The sequence below is a fragment of the Micropterus dolomieu genome, linkage group LG14, assembly GCF_021292245.1.
Source record: "Micropterus dolomieu isolate WLL.071019.BEF.003 ecotype Adirondacks linkage group LG14, ASM2129224v1, whole genome shotgun sequence".
Taxonomy (NCBI): Eukaryota; Metazoa; Chordata; class Actinopteri; order Centrarchiformes; family Centrarchidae; genus Micropterus; species Micropterus dolomieu.
In genome coordinates this window covers 8,418,287-8,433,047 of record NC_060163.1, presented here as the reverse complement: position 1 = coordinate 8,433,047, position 14,761 = coordinate 8,418,287, and the positions used below count along the sequence as shown (strand labels likewise).

Sequence of the window (14,761 nt, the reverse complement as noted above, 5' to 3'; positions counted from 1 at the left end):
TCCAGTAATTAACTCTGGAAAGGGTCAAATACTTTCCATTTTTATTTAAACAAACGTTTTGGATGTATACCCCTATACTTGTAATGGGGTATTTTTACTCTGTGCTATTACTGATTTTTGTAAATGACTGAATACTTTTCGGAGAGTACCACGGCACAGGTTAAAAACAGCCGTGACACATTTATTGCTGCCCTCCTGTGGCCATTACTTCTCCAGGAAACTTGTTGCAGTACTGCACTGGCCAAAGCAGCTAGCAGTTACATAGCTAACATTAGCTAGTCGATATACAGCAGAGGCGCAGAGAAACAACCCGTGTTCTGCCCACATACTAATGACAGGAACACTGAACTTACTAATATGCGCCTGGACATTGACTGATACTTGGCACGCTTGTTCTTCCTATCTTTATCGCCAACTCTCTGTGAAGTTATCTCTGATCTGAAAAGCGCAGTAACTTAACTCTCGGTGAGTTGCCGTGCTAAGTGGGCTTCGGCTATTACCTGGAGTGCCACTAGTACATGAAGTTATAGCTAGCTAACTTTACATGGTAGCTAGTGAATAGCACAGTGTAGCCGTTTATGTCAGCTCAACAATTGGTTTTAAACTGTTAATGCAGCCATGTGTGTGACTTCGAAGAGAGTAAAATATGTTTTTAAAAGCCAACGTTGCTTTCTTATTTTATTTAGCTAAGCTAAGGGAACGTTACAGTGATTAGCGAATTGCGTTAGCTGGCTAATCTTAGCCACCGGTTGGTACACCCAGATAGCGTTAACGTTACCTAGCTACACCAACGCCTTTAGCGGCTAACCCGATGCAAGTTGTGTGTTTTACACGCGTCGCTGTCGGTGAAACGTTTAGTTCGATCTGTAACGTTAAGCCTGTATATCACATGCTAACGGTATCATTTCCACAACATTGTTATGGCTAACGTTTGAACTATGTAATGTTCAGATGCCTCCTCCCACTTAATTTAACAAATATTTCTCAAATGCCCGATTTACACAATGTTAACGTAATGTATCTTCTGCAAACTATTAACCAGCTTCGTCGTTAGCTGTCTCCACTGTTTCTTTACGCAAGTCCGATGATTGCTTAGCGTGTTTTAGTTGCAGGCCTTGGCTTGTCTAGGACGACTGTAAGTAGATAGCAGGTTTCCAGATGTATTCAATTATTGCAGAAAATAACCTTATATCTGTTAATACTGCAACAAGAGTTTTAAGCTGTTGCAAGTCAACCTTGTCTTGACCCTCAGGCTATGGATCCTGAACGACATAAACGAAGAGAGGAAATTCAGAAAGCAATGAGCTTTATCCAGTAAGTACCCAGACCGGTATTACAACAACATAGATGGCCTCATTCACAACTAACTAGCAGTATCATGACCAAGTGCACACAACTTGTGTATGAAGAACAATCACAGCCTTCTTATTCTCCATCTACAGGTCATCTTTGCCTTTCCCAGAGCCAGAGAGTTATGAGGTTTGCATTGATCCTTTTTATCCCATTTTACTGTGACAACTTTTTTTTAATTTTTATCAGCAATGTGCTCCTATTTTATTTACTCACAGTTTTCACTATGACTATACTCCCAATAAATTCTATTTTCTCCTGGACCTATATATATATATATATATATATATATATACCAAAACATGGTGGTTTATCTTGTCCTCTATCTTTTCCTCTTGTTTTTCTTGTTCCCCTGTTGTTCTTCACATTCTGTATCTTTCTGACCATCTCATATTGCATTGACTTTTTTTTTTGTCCCCCTCAAACCCCTCATGATTCAACACATTATTCTACATGTTCCCCTCAGATGTTTCTCTCCCAGTTGGTATGTAACTTGCTGGATGAGGGCAATTCTTGCTTCCGAGATGAGGACTGGCGTCAGGCGACCCAGCACTATGGGGAGGGGGTCAGTGTTGCCCGCTATGCTCAGGCTGAGGCCCTCGTTATCCCCCATGAGCTGCTGGAGAGCCTCTATGTCAACAGGGCTGCTGCCTACTACCAGACGGTGAGGGAGAAGGGGAAACGGGGGATATGTCATTTGCAGATGTTCATATGGACAAATATAAAACACAGTTGTCAATGTATATTAATTTGACTTATTATAGAGAAATTACGGGTAACCCTGCAAAGTAGTTTCTAAAATGTTGTAAAACATTTAGAGGGAGTAGTCAGGCACTGTACTTAACTGATTTTGTCTGCCCCCACTTTAGATTTGGGGTGAATTTGCTGTTTAGGTCTTTTTATATAAAGTTTCATTTTACTTCATAAATAATTTTTGGCTATTTAACAGCATAGTTTCCATTGATTATTTCCCATTTTTTTGCTTTTATTTGATAGTGACAGGGGAAGAGGTAGACAAGAAACAGAAAGAGAGGATTATTACATGCAACATATGCTGTAACTATCCTCAGCTATTATTTTCCAGTTTGTCTGGGTCGAAGCAAGCAGCAGGGCTAACTGGAAATGTCATCGTCATGAGACTTGGTGTCTGTGATAATGCTGGGGTGAAATACAGGCTTTGAGTCTGTGAACGTAGTGGCTTTGCCAGTTAGACAATTCTAAAAATCTAGTACATTCATTAGCAGGAATACGCTGACTCATTCAATGTCACTAATTTGCGTTCTACAGTGGGGGATTTCTTTGGGATTCAAATGATCTTTTCTTCTAGGGTCACTTTAACTATTTTGCTTTAACTAACTTCCACCTAACACTTTCCAAAGCCTTTCTTACTGTATATCTGTGTTTTATCTGTTTCAGAGGGAGTATGAGCGCGGCGTTCAGGACTGTGACAGTGCGCTGTGCGTGTCAGAAGGCAGTCGCAGGGCATTATACCGCAAAGCACTCTGTCTGAGGGAGTTGGGACGACTGAGAGAGGCCTATGAGTGTGGAACCAAATGTCTCCTCACAGCACCCCATGTATGTCATCAACATTGAATATATAAACACAGATGACCCTTCCCCCTGAGTTTTAAGATCCAGCTCAAAAGTAAAGATTACTTGTCAGAGTTTTCGCAGGAAATTAGTAGGTGGAGATGGCAGGTGCTTTAGTTCATGATTACATCAGTGGTATGATTTATTTGTTGACTTCATGTGCTACACTGTGTTCCTGATTATAGTTTGCCTTAAAATTACTAAAAATCCATTATCCATAGCTTATCTGTAGCTCTTCTTTGTGTGATTTATCTTCCAGGACAGGCAGGCTAGTGACCTGGCCCAGGATCTGGCCAATAAACTGGGCCTGAAGGGCCGTAAAGCTTACGTTAGCCCGCAGACTGAGTCCTCGGCCACAAAAGGGGAGAGTCATGGGGAGACTTCCCCACCCACAGGAGAGGTGGGTGCTGTTGTCGGATTGTAAAGGTACATACTTGGAATGTGGTGAATGAGAGGTTTATCTTTTCTGGGTTTTTTTTTCTCTTTGTCTTCAGATGTCCTCCAATGGGTTGGAGTCACTGGGTGACATTGGACCAGGTGTGACAACTGGAAAACCTTAAACATTCCTTCTTCCTATCCAGACTCCCATCCGTTCCCCACATTCATTTCCTTATCTCCATTGCTGTTGTCATCCTCCTCAGGGGACCTGTCTAGTGCGCAGTGCATTCCCGCTCCGTTGGCCACACCCATTCCTGTGAGCGATGACCCGGCGACCCCTGTGGTGACCCCATGCACTGACCTGTCGGAGAGCCCCAGCAGCCAGGCCCCTCCTATGCCATACTCCGTCCCTGTGTCGGAACACATGGACGAATGCAGCAGCAGCGTCATCAAGGACGAGCTAGACAGTCTGCTGGAGTGCATCCCCAAAAAAGTCAGTGAGGTGGGTGAAGGACAGATGAGTGAGGGACCTGTATTGTTGTTATTTTCACATTTATTTCAAGTTGGTCTTTTTGTAAATTTTTGCTCACTTAAATTTAGAAATGCCTTTTGTAGTATTCAGCAGGGAGGGACATGTGTGTTTTTAGTAGGCATTACTGTAATTGGTAGGCTCTCGCAATGTTCACCTCTGTCTGTCTGCCGGTCCAGAGTCCAGTCCAGGGTGCTATCCCCACCAACCTTCCTAACACAGCGGTGGGTCTCCGGCCTCCGTACTCCCCAAACCTTCCAGCCCCATCAACCCAGCTTACCTCAGCCTTCTTCAGCTCCTCCATGAGTGAACTATCCCCTCTGGAGCCTTACCCGCCGCTGGCCCAGCGGGACCAGGGCTCCACCCAGGCGCAGGACGCACTGGGAGGGAGCTTCCCCACAGGGGCCACGGATGGAGAAGGGAAGGCGGCAGGAGTAGCCGCTGGCGGGTTGGACTCGTTGTCTGAATACACTCTCCCTGGTGAGCAAAGGGTTAAATGTGTCTCTGTCTAATGTAGGGAAACAGTCTTGTTGGCCTGTTGGTTGAACTGGATAGCGGAGAGAAATAATGTTTGAACATTGTTTGAAACACATGGGATAATGTAAGTACCCATCTCAACAAAATATATAACAGGTCGTCATTTTTTGGCATTTTATTGCGGAAATGTTTCATATTATACCTTTTTAATTCTAGTTTTCTGCTAAAGTGTCTTTTAGCTCTTCACACAGACCATCTTGTTTACTCAAAAAATATTGTGTTGTACGTGTAACTGAATATTAATTTAAGTTTCCCATTTTGACCCAGTGCAATATCTTAGCTTGCTCGTACTTAGTTACCAGAGCACAGTTCCTAGGGAGATGGCCTGAGATTTTTGCCAGCAGCCGACAGTGTGAGTCAGCTCCATTACAAAATGGTGTCTGACATCCGTGTCCTTGTGTCTTGGTCTTTAGGGGGACGAGTGTGTCACAGCTTTATCCCTGGAATGCGCAACCACAGTGCTGCACATGTAGTGAGTAACGTGCACACACAGAGTTCTTTATTACATTTAGCATCATCTCTAGCAGGACAAACTGCTTTTACATGGTACTGTTTTTATGGAAGCCAGTTTTTATGAACTAGCAGCCATTTCAGTCTATGCTGCTAAGCCTTTTTGTCCCCCTCTTCTTCCTCAGAATGGTCCAGCAGGAACCAACCTGTCTCTACTCTCCAGGAATCCTCTGATGGCCACACATGAGTTTCGGCAGGCCTGTCATGCCTGTTACAGCCGAATAGGTTGGTTCAAATCAACAATTCACTTTCTCTTACTATTACTACTACTACTTAGACCAGCGACTCTTTTTTTTTTTTTTTTTTTTTTTCTAATTTATTTTTACAGATGTTCAGTGGGATGTTGCGCCATTGTCGTCTCCTTATGTGAAACACCTGAGCAGGGTTTTAAATGTTTCTATCATTGACCAGTAGCAATTGAAACATCATTTACAGAGTGTATCTCACCCTACAACAGTCTTAACTGGGTAATTTAACCTTCTTTCTTCCTCTTGCTCACAGGTCTGCGAGTGATGGACTACAAATATCAGCCAGAGGCAGCACACCGCTGCAAGAGGGATGTGCTGCTGTGCCGCCTTAAAAACACAGATGATCCCACTTGGAAGAGGATTCGTCCCAGGCCGGCACGGAACAACTTTCTAGGGGCATTTGTACTCTGTAAAGGTATGGATAAATTATGACTATTACTTGAATGTGTTTTGAAGGTGGGGAAAAAAGCCCCAACAGCCAAATGGAGTATAGCAAAAAAGTGTTTATATGCTGTTTATCCTTCTCTCTCTCCCTGGGTCTCACAGAGGTGCAGGAGCGTCAGGAGTGCCAGTATGGGGAGAACTGTACATTTGCTTACTGCCAGGAGGAGATTGACGTGTGGACCCAGGAGAGGAAGGGTGCGCTGAGCCGAGAGCTGCTGTTTGATCCGCTGGGCAGCACAGAGAGACGAGCGCTCAGCGTCACCAGACTGCTGCAGCTTCACATGGGCATGTTCATGTTCCTCTGTGAGGTGAGACCGCAGTCTGTGTGTTTCTTTAGGCCGGTACTTTTGAGACAAGACTTTGGCTTATCTGCATCTCTTCCTCTTACAACAGGAATGTTTTGACAGTAAGCCTCGCATTATCAGCAAGCGCAGCAAAGAAAACTTAGCAGTCTGTTCAAACCTCACAGCTCGACACCCATTCGACGACAACAAGTGAGTGTAGTGGATTTTTTGTGTCTTCATTTTGCTAAAAAAAAGTCTTCAAATTCAGTTTACTTAGGTTTATTAATTGTGGGAAGAAACACAGAGTGGATTAAAAGCTGTTACATAAACATGCCTTATTGCCATTGTACAGAATTATTATGCACCTCTCTCCGCTGCAGGTGCCTGGTGCATGTGGTGAGGTCAGCCAATGTGCGCTACAGTAAAGTGCGTCCCCTGCACCCTCTCTGCCAGTTCGACGTGTGTCGCCACGAGGTTCGCTACGGCTGCCAGCGTGAGGACAGCTGCTCCTTTGCTCACTCCGTCATAGAGCTCAAATGCTGGGTCCTGCAGCAGGACACTGGTGGGTAGAACACATACATCGGCTGTCTTTTCAGTTTGTTGAATATATTGTGATATTGTTCAACGTAGAAGGAAAATATTTAGCTTTTAAATATAATAAAATGTAATCCAGTACATAACGTTGCTTTCTATGATTAACATTAGAGGTCCTCCATATTGGCAATACTGAAATGATGATGATGATGATAATGGAATCTTGCCAAATGTATTCATAAAAAGTTGGTAAACAAGAAGACTGTTTCCATGTTGCTGTTCCCTAATATTTCCTTCAGGTATCACCCATGAAGAGATGGTGCAGGAGTCAAAGAGACACTGGCAAAGGCTAGAGCAGAACGCACAGAAGCAGCAGAAGGTGAGACAGGAAAGGGCACTTGCATGTCTTGCAATGTTTTTTTGTTTGTTGTTTTTCTCACCAGTTAAATATGGTGGTTCTTCCTGGACTGCAGTCGTTGTAACTGCAAATTTCCGGGGTTAGCCCTGGTACAGCAGCGACAGCCATATACGGCTGCGGATACACAGCCAGCCAGTCAGTTCTTTTCACCTGAATAGGAACTTCACCTGTAGACTACGAGTACAGAAGCTTGTGCAATCCAGGTTAAGGCTCCTGTAAACCTCTAACAAAACAGGTGCCTAATACAGCACTGCTTCCAAATGTATACTCACTGAGATATTGTTCTTGCATACTTCATTTTCCTTGACCACTCAGGCCCTGATTGTTTATCCAGCTTCACCCAAAATTGAGTAAGTAAGCGAAAACTGATTTCTGTTTCATAACTATTAACTTCTTATTTCTCTCTGTCTGTGTTTCAGCCTATCCATATCCCCCACCCGAGCAGCAGCATACCTGTAGGAGGAATAGGGAGTATGGGGTGTGGGGGCGGGGGGGTAGGGGGAGATGGCATCGGTGGAAGCGGTGTCAGCCCAGTGGGTGGGGTGGGGGTAGGAGGGTTAGGAGCAGGGGCAGGAAGAGGGCGGCCCCTCAACCTGAAAATGAAGTTTGTGTGTGGTCAGTGCTGGAGAGAAGGACAGGTCAACGAGCCGGACAAGAACCTCAAGTACTGCACTGCCAAAGCACGGCACAGGTGAGGCCTTTCTCACACGCATGCGCTGTCATTTGTGTCCCATGAGTCAAAGCAGTACGACACAGCGTGATCTCTTTTCTGATCTGATCTGTAAGGCTGACTGTCCATGTTGCAATCATCTGCTGTCATTATCACACTGGTTGTGGATGAAATGAAACTCTTGGCCGTTGTTGACTTGCTGCTGCTTCCTTGCCGTTCTTATTAGGCTTCAGGTTTCAGGGCTCGACAAGAACGATGGCCAGGGCGCCAGTAAAAAGTAACGTCAGTACTGATGAACTATAAACTCACTGGCCCAATCAGGCCAGTGCAAAAACATTAGTATTTAAAAAAACGAAAACAAAAAATCACATTGGAAACTCAGCATCCTGCAGTTGTTTTGCACTACTTGTCATGCGCTGTTGGCAAATCAAGAGTTGTAGTGACATGACGAGTGGCTGTCAAATGTTATTTCTCTAATCTCAATCAAGCGGCAACCTCTGGGTCTGAAAGTGAAACCATGCAGATGGAATTTAAACTTGCATTCTCTCTAACGGCCAGCAGGGGGTGAGTTCACTGGTTGCGAAAAAGTCTGGTTCCATTAGAAATAATGGTAAAACTAGAACTTTACAGGCGGAAATAGGCGTGGCCTATCCCACGAAATTCAGCTCGATCCCCCGAACACGTGGATATAAGGTATTTGATATGTGCCTTTGTAGGTGGGAGTTCCAAGCTCAAATGTGTTGATCTTGCTTATAGCGCCCCCTAGAGGCAGAAGTGTGTGAAATTTTGTGCCTGAGGTACTCTTGAGGCTGTGAACCTACCTTGTGAGTTTCGCTTCCCTAGCATTTACCGTTTAGGCCGCAGTATCAGTTTTATGCACGGAAGGAAAAAATTTTTAAAAAGAGAACGATTCCCTGCTCCGCTGGTACTGGGAACTGCAATGCCTTGCGTTCACGGGTTCCGAACCCACTGGGGCTTGGACCCCTAATGAGGCTACTTTTCATCTGAATTATTACCTCAGTACCTTGTCTTGGGGCCAGTAACTTTCATAATGAGTCAGTCTCTAGTTTCACGTTTTCTTCAATACAACATGATGTTCAGTCTGTAAATCTTGGTCCTATTTAGGCGGAAATAGACCAAAAAGCAGTGTGTGCTTTTTGGGCTTGGGCCGGGACTACTTTGTGATTGACATGTCGCTACCATGGCTACCTGTTAATCAAGATGGAGACAACTTGTTTCCGCTGCTCTGTGTATTTTTTTTTTTTATTAAATGGCTGTCAGCAGGAGAGAGCAAGTCATGTCTGACTCTGTTAGTGTGTTTTGTTTTAAAAGTTTTGTTAACCTTTTTATTTATCATTTTAACTGTGATTACATTTTAGTTTAGTTTTTTTTTATATCCAGGATGTAATCAATAAATAATTAAACATGTTAACAGTATAACACATCTTAAAAGACTTTGGTTTTGTTGTAACACTGATAAATAACTTTTGGAGGGAGGGACAGTAAAAATTGTCTTGGGGCCAGTATGTTTCAAACCCACTGACCCGGTGGGGCCAGTTGCAAAAAAGTTGAACGTTAAACCCTGGGTTTGTTTTTGTCCTTAGCTGGACGAAGGAGCGTCGGGTCCTGCTGGTGAAATCATTTGAGAAGAAGAAGTGGGTTGTTGTTCGGCCTCTGCCCTTCTCCCGTACCTATCCACAACAATATGATGTGAGTTCCTCCTTTTTCCTGTTGTCCATGTGCGCTCCTGAGTAATCATAAGATTACCACATTCTTATTAGAAAGAGTTCCTTTTGAGGTCTAATCAATATATTTTATCCAACTGTAGGAATTGCAACACTAGTTTTCCAACACAGTTCATCATTACCTATAGTTGACATAAACAAAGTGACATTTTCACAATTTAGTGAGGTAAGCGGACTACTCAGATCCAACAGGAAAAGCTGTTAAAGAGTGATGCCAACAACACTTTACTTTGCCTATGTCTCATCCAGATGTGTGTACATGTGATGAAGCAGAAGAAGTGCCACTATATTGGGAACTGCTCATTTGCTCACAGTCTGGAGGAGAGGGACGTCTGGACATACATGAAGAACAACAGCTGTAAGCTCCCGGTTCCATCTCGAACCGCCACGTTTTCAGATCGGTGCATTTATAGCTTTTGAATATACAAGTGGTATACAAAAGAGTGGTGGTGTGAGATCTGTACTTCACATGTGTAGATCTGGATTTGTTATTCCTCACATTTTAATTTAATTGGAATAGCTTTGGGTTTGTCATTTTGTTTATATCAGTTAAAAAAAATTAACATGAGTTTGTGATGGGTGTGTTTTTATTTATCTAGGCCTGTTTTTCTATGTCTAATTAGGGCCTCTTGTCTGTGTGTCTCCTTTGTCCCACCACACCAGTCCCATAAAGGCCCATAATCACGTTGATTGAAGTGCCTACCGCACTACACTTGCACTGATTGTTCTGCGTGACACACTGTATTCAAGGTTACGGAGCCTGTCTCTCTCTGTCTCTCCCCTTACCTCGCTCCTCTGCAGTGAGAGACATGCAACAGATGTACGAACTGTGGCTGCAGCTCACCAATCAGAACAGACGCACAGATAGCTCTGCCGTTACCCCGCCCCCAGAGGACAAGCAGGTCACCATAACAGCAGATTACACAGAAAGCATGGTGAGTGGTTACAACACATTAATCAGCGATTAAACCTGCCACCTGTATTTTTACTGGCCTGAGTATCTTGAGTAAGTAACTTGAGTTGTTAAGAAACTACCTAAAGCTTGTTGCTTGCATTGTTACAGTACTTTTTTTTTTATATTTATACTTGACTATTAAACCTAAAAGGATACAAATCATAGAAATTCAGAAAAAGAATGAGGAACTTTGAATACAAAATGCTATTTAAAAAAAAAGGGTTGGACACAGTTTACAGTAACTGGCTGCATCTCTGTTTGCTGGAGTTGACATGATTGTTAATAAGTGTGTGAAAGTTGATCTTTGTTGTTTCAGGGAGGCCGGCGGTTGTCAGACGGGGACGATCTCTGAGTGTTGGCTGTGTGAATAGGGATAGAGGGACAAGCCTGCCATACCAGCCACAACTAAACAGTCTGTCATCCTGCCAGTCTGACCTCCTCTAGCATCTAGCCAGCAGTGTGAGAGTAGACTGACACCCAACGAAATGGTTGATGCAACCTATATATACACATACACAAACACGTTACACATCACATGATACATAAATCATAGGCACCAGTTTACACAAAGAGAAAGCATTGTAAGGACAGAAAATACAGGCCTTGGCTTGAGCATTGTGTTTTAATGTCCTGCTGCAGTTACACACAGCACCTTTAGGTCCCTCCTCAGCAGATTATACCGCAGAAATTCCACAGACATCTAGTTTTGCTCTGACTAAAACAATCATCTAGTATTCCCTAGTGGTCTCTGGACTGAGTGTCTCTTGGTTTTTTTTTTTTCTTTTTTTTTTTTTCTTTAGAAAAATCCTCGTAGCACTGAAACAGTAACAGGTCTTGGGTGGGCGCGCTGGTCGCAGCTCTTAAAATTTAGATTTAGCTTGGTTGTAGTTCAAAACTGAATAGAGTCTCTGCACTCCTACACTTAAAGTTGAAATTTTAACTTTGGAGTGCCAAAAATGCCAAGCCCTCAGTGCTGATGATGGCTCACGAGACTGGGGGGGGGAGGGTTCTTGGTGGACAGTCCTCGTTGAGCTGCGTAACAACCAAATCCTACTCTCCTTCCTTTGTGGGAATATAGTGAGAGGGTCAAAATAACTCTGGAGAATAATGATTTTGAGTGTAATTTTCTTTCCAAGGGGAGTTGTACTTCTTTGTTATATTGTCTGCCATATTGGTAGAATGCTATGAATGTAATGCCTGCACGGGCCTTTAAAACTAGGAAATTAGTCATTTAAAACCATGCTGTGGTCGTGGAGTGTATGCAAGTATATTTACATGCTCAAACAAAAAACTTGTGTAACATGGCAGTTTTCCCCTCTTTATTGATTATAAAAAGTCCCATTGATAGTCATTTATGTAATGATACTAACGGTTCCTGCATAGGACGAGGACAGACACGCACACACATTCACATATTAACCTTGTAGTTGCTGTCAGCCGAAACATCTCAGCTAATCCCCTGTGGCTAAAGTACACATGGTTAATGGCTCAAAGCAATTGTTGCCAAAGCGACTGAGGTGCTATTCACCTTTACGGACTTTAAACTGTATTGGTGAGCAGCTGACAGCGATGTGAAGCTGGTGTAGGAGGGCTGCAGAGAAGTAACTGCAGCACAGGTGTAGAGGCCTGGCTAGAGCTGCTCTCAGTAATAGATCGGTTCAGACCACTGATGCCCATTTAAAAAATTAAAATGATGACCTCACTTGGACTGAAGCAAAGTGAAAATGCTGACCATGCAGAAGACCTAAGTTGTGAAAAAAAACAGTTTTGTAATAATAAAAAAAGAGAGATAATTTAAAGCTGTGAAAAGCTGGGAGACGATGTCTAATGAAATAATTGAAGATTATTAAGAATGTATTTTCTATAGTTTATTGTGAGAATATTTAAGAACATTTAAAAGTAAGGGCAAGTAGCCACTTCTTCAGTTGAACTGGGGTCATCATTTCACTGAAAACCAGTCATGCCCCCACAGCCTTCAAATGGAAACTTGTGTTCCTCATATGCATCCAAATGTTATGTTCCTGACAGCTAACAGTAGCCCCTAAGATGAACCTTTTTCATTAGGGGGAAACCTGCTAGCTTGAGACAGACGCGCCACATATTGTGCCTATAAACAAACACATCAACATGTGACACGAACACACATGCAAAAACGAGCGCACAGACACACAGACACACAGACACAGGCAGGACATCTGTTGCCATCTTATTCCAGCCTTTAATGTGGACGGAGACATGACAGAGGTATGTCTTTATTCAGATACATATACACACATTATACATATTTACAAATTATGGTATACTACTAATAATAATTGATAACTTAGCAGTTAAGCTTAATAAATATATAACCTGAAAATTGTATTGATTACATAGAAGAAGTTCTTGTTATTGAGGTATTGCTATATATGACATGTAACGCTGAACTAGATGCCTATAGTGATTTTTTTTTGTTTGTTTTTATGATTCTTTTTTTTAATATATATATATATATATATATATTTCCTTCTGTGTGGGTTGTTCCAGACAGAGTTTGTACTGAAGGGGTTGTGTCATAGATTGATTTAGATAGATAGATTGAGTTTCAGGCTGAATGTGTGAAAATGGATTACTGAGGGTTACGTTTCTTACAATTAGAGCAGAGGAGTGAAAATGGAGTAACTCACCCAACATAAGAGGCTTTTTTTTTGTTTGTTTGTTTTTTTTTCTTTGCTCACAAGTCCAGCAGCTAAACTAGGATGTACAGAATATGGAAATATTCCTGTTCTGCATTGTGCAGATCAAAACATTTGGAGAAGCTGCGTAGTTTTATATCTTAAGTATTCATCTAAAATTTGTCCGAAATGACCTCAGCTTTGTGCATACAATCAACAAATGGCTTCAATTCCCAAAATACAAACATTACACCCAACCAGTACTGAAGAGGGTTACGGTCAATTGGATCCAAATGTTTAAAAGGTGAAAGAAAAGAAGATTGTACCTACTGATGTAAAAGATCATGAAACCACAGGCTATCCTGTGGTTTCATGATCTTTTACATACGGGTGATATGTGATATTCCATTTAGCTCAGAAGATAAATAGAAAATATAGAAATGATTGTGACACCAAATGCTGCAGTGTCTTAATTAGCCAGCTATTAAAAACGGACTGCCCACTCAGAATTTAGGACAGAGTTTCCAGGACTAAGCCTAAAATGCAGATCTCAGGTCAGTTTTGCTGGTGACTCTGCAGCATCTTTGGGAATTGTTGATAATGAGCCCTTGTCTGGAACAGCCCACAGGTATTAGCTTCTTTGAGGGATCGTATTGCTACTACTCCTAGTATTATGATGAATATGATGACGATAATAATTGCTATCTATTGACTTATTTCTATTTCTTCTCTATATGCTATTGATATATGTATGTTAATTGCAATGTATAACTCTCTTTATATATGTATCCATGTATGAATATAATAATTGACAGTAAATATGCATCTGTGTATGCAGCAGTGCACAGCTCTGTCTGGGAGGCAGTGAGCAGAAAACATCAGCTTCTGATAGCAACCGCTGTAGGTTGTCAGTAGTACAGTAGACCTGCTATATATTAATGTTGTCTGAGCTCTGTTTGTAGGCCTTCAGATTGTTTGGGCACTGGCCAAAGAAAAGGGAAAAAAAACAAGATGATGACTATTAAAGTTTACAGATCTATACTGTTAACTGTTTCCTCTTTGCAGTGGCTCAGTATTGATCCTACAACAGAGCTCGATGCTCACTGTCTGTACAGTTTTGTTTAAATTGTTTCACCAGGCTAAGACAGATCTGGCAACATAAGCATACATAGTAGCCTATATACTCCCGTATAGCGCCTTATTCAATATACTACACCTATAAGATGATACATACCCCTATTGTATAATCCTGCTTACTATATACAGTATATGATACCTGATACCTATTATAATACTTAGACACCCTTGTAAGGTAATTTAGATAAGAGATGGTGGAGTTGTTTTTTTTTCTGTGGCTGTGGAAGAGTTTGCTGTGGTCAGTAATGTGTTCCCATCTTGTTTTTCAGGGTGTTGTTAGGAGAGTGCCTTACACTCAAATGCTCTTTATCATTCAATTGTTGTTAGGAGCTGGGATTGAAAATAAACATCAGCCACAAACCAAAGCTTGGGAAATCTTTATTTTGGCTGGTAAACGGCAAAACGTTCATTTTAAAATTCCATGTTTATGTATGCCTGGGACAAGTGGAGAAAAAAATCTCTGCCCATGTTGGAATTCCTGCCTTTTAAAGAGAAGTTTGAAGTAAATTCAAATCCGAGCATTTGAGGGGAGGCTCATCTTCCATTGTTGGAGAAAGGCCAACATTGATGATGATGTAACTGACTTGCACAGGAGAAAAAAAGAAAGCTGGATACCTGTGCTGTATGTTCTGTGTGTGTGTGTGTGTGTGTTAAAGGCAGGCAAATAATGACACAAACTGGAGGGGTGGCAGGTTTCTGCTGCTGCATCTTTACACATGACAAATCTCATGAAAATGGCTTTCACCACATTTGCTAAGATTTTCCATCTTCAACACAC

At 42.2% G+C, this 14,761-nt stretch overlaps 1 protein-coding gene across 4 annotated transcripts in view; it reads left to right on the top strand.

Annotated features, from left to right (window-relative positions):
* zc3h7bb (zinc finger CCCH-type containing 7Bb) overlaps nt 1-14,348 on the top strand; it is a 15,362-nt gene extending 1,014 nt beyond the window's left edge. The window contains exons 1-21 of one of the 4 annotated variants that reach the window (XM_046068069.1): nt 205-465; nt 1,253-1,314; nt 1,443-1,479; nt 1,817-2,014; nt 2,767-2,925; nt 3,200-3,340; nt 3,435-3,477; nt 3,582-3,811; nt 4,027-4,327; nt 4,798-4,856; nt 5,020-5,119; nt 5,396-5,557; nt 5,689-5,894; nt 5,980-6,080; nt 6,251-6,432; nt 6,704-6,783; nt 7,242-7,513; nt 9,097-9,202; nt 9,487-9,595; nt 10,039-10,172; nt 10,509-14,348. In XM_046068069.1, the coding sequence (XP_045924025.1) occupies nt 1,256-1,314; nt 1,443-1,479; nt 1,817-2,014; nt 2,767-2,925; nt 3,200-3,340; nt 3,435-3,477; nt 3,582-3,811; nt 4,027-4,327; nt 4,798-4,856; nt 5,020-5,119; nt 5,396-5,557; nt 5,689-5,894; nt 5,980-6,080; nt 6,251-6,432; nt 6,704-6,783; nt 7,242-7,513; nt 9,097-9,202; nt 9,487-9,595; nt 10,039-10,172; nt 10,509-10,544 (2,715 nt within the window). In that variant the 5' untranslated portion in view covers nt 205-465; nt 1,253-1,255 and the 3' untranslated portion in view covers nt 10,545-14,348. Of the gene's footprint in view, nt 1-204; nt 466-798; nt 1,136-1,252; nt 1,315-1,442; nt 1,480-1,816; nt 2,015-2,766; nt 2,926-3,199; nt 3,341-3,434; nt 3,478-3,581; nt 3,821-4,026; nt 4,328-4,797; nt 4,857-5,019; nt 5,120-5,395; nt 5,558-5,688; nt 5,895-5,979; nt 6,081-6,250; nt 6,433-6,703; nt 6,784-7,241; nt 7,514-9,096; nt 9,203-9,486; nt 9,596-10,038; nt 10,173-10,508 lie in introns of those variants that run through there. The other 3 variants (XM_046068066.1, XM_046068067.1, XM_046068068.1) reach the window with 3 other exon arrangements.
* The last annotated feature ends 413 nt before the right edge of the window (nt 14,349-14,761 follow it).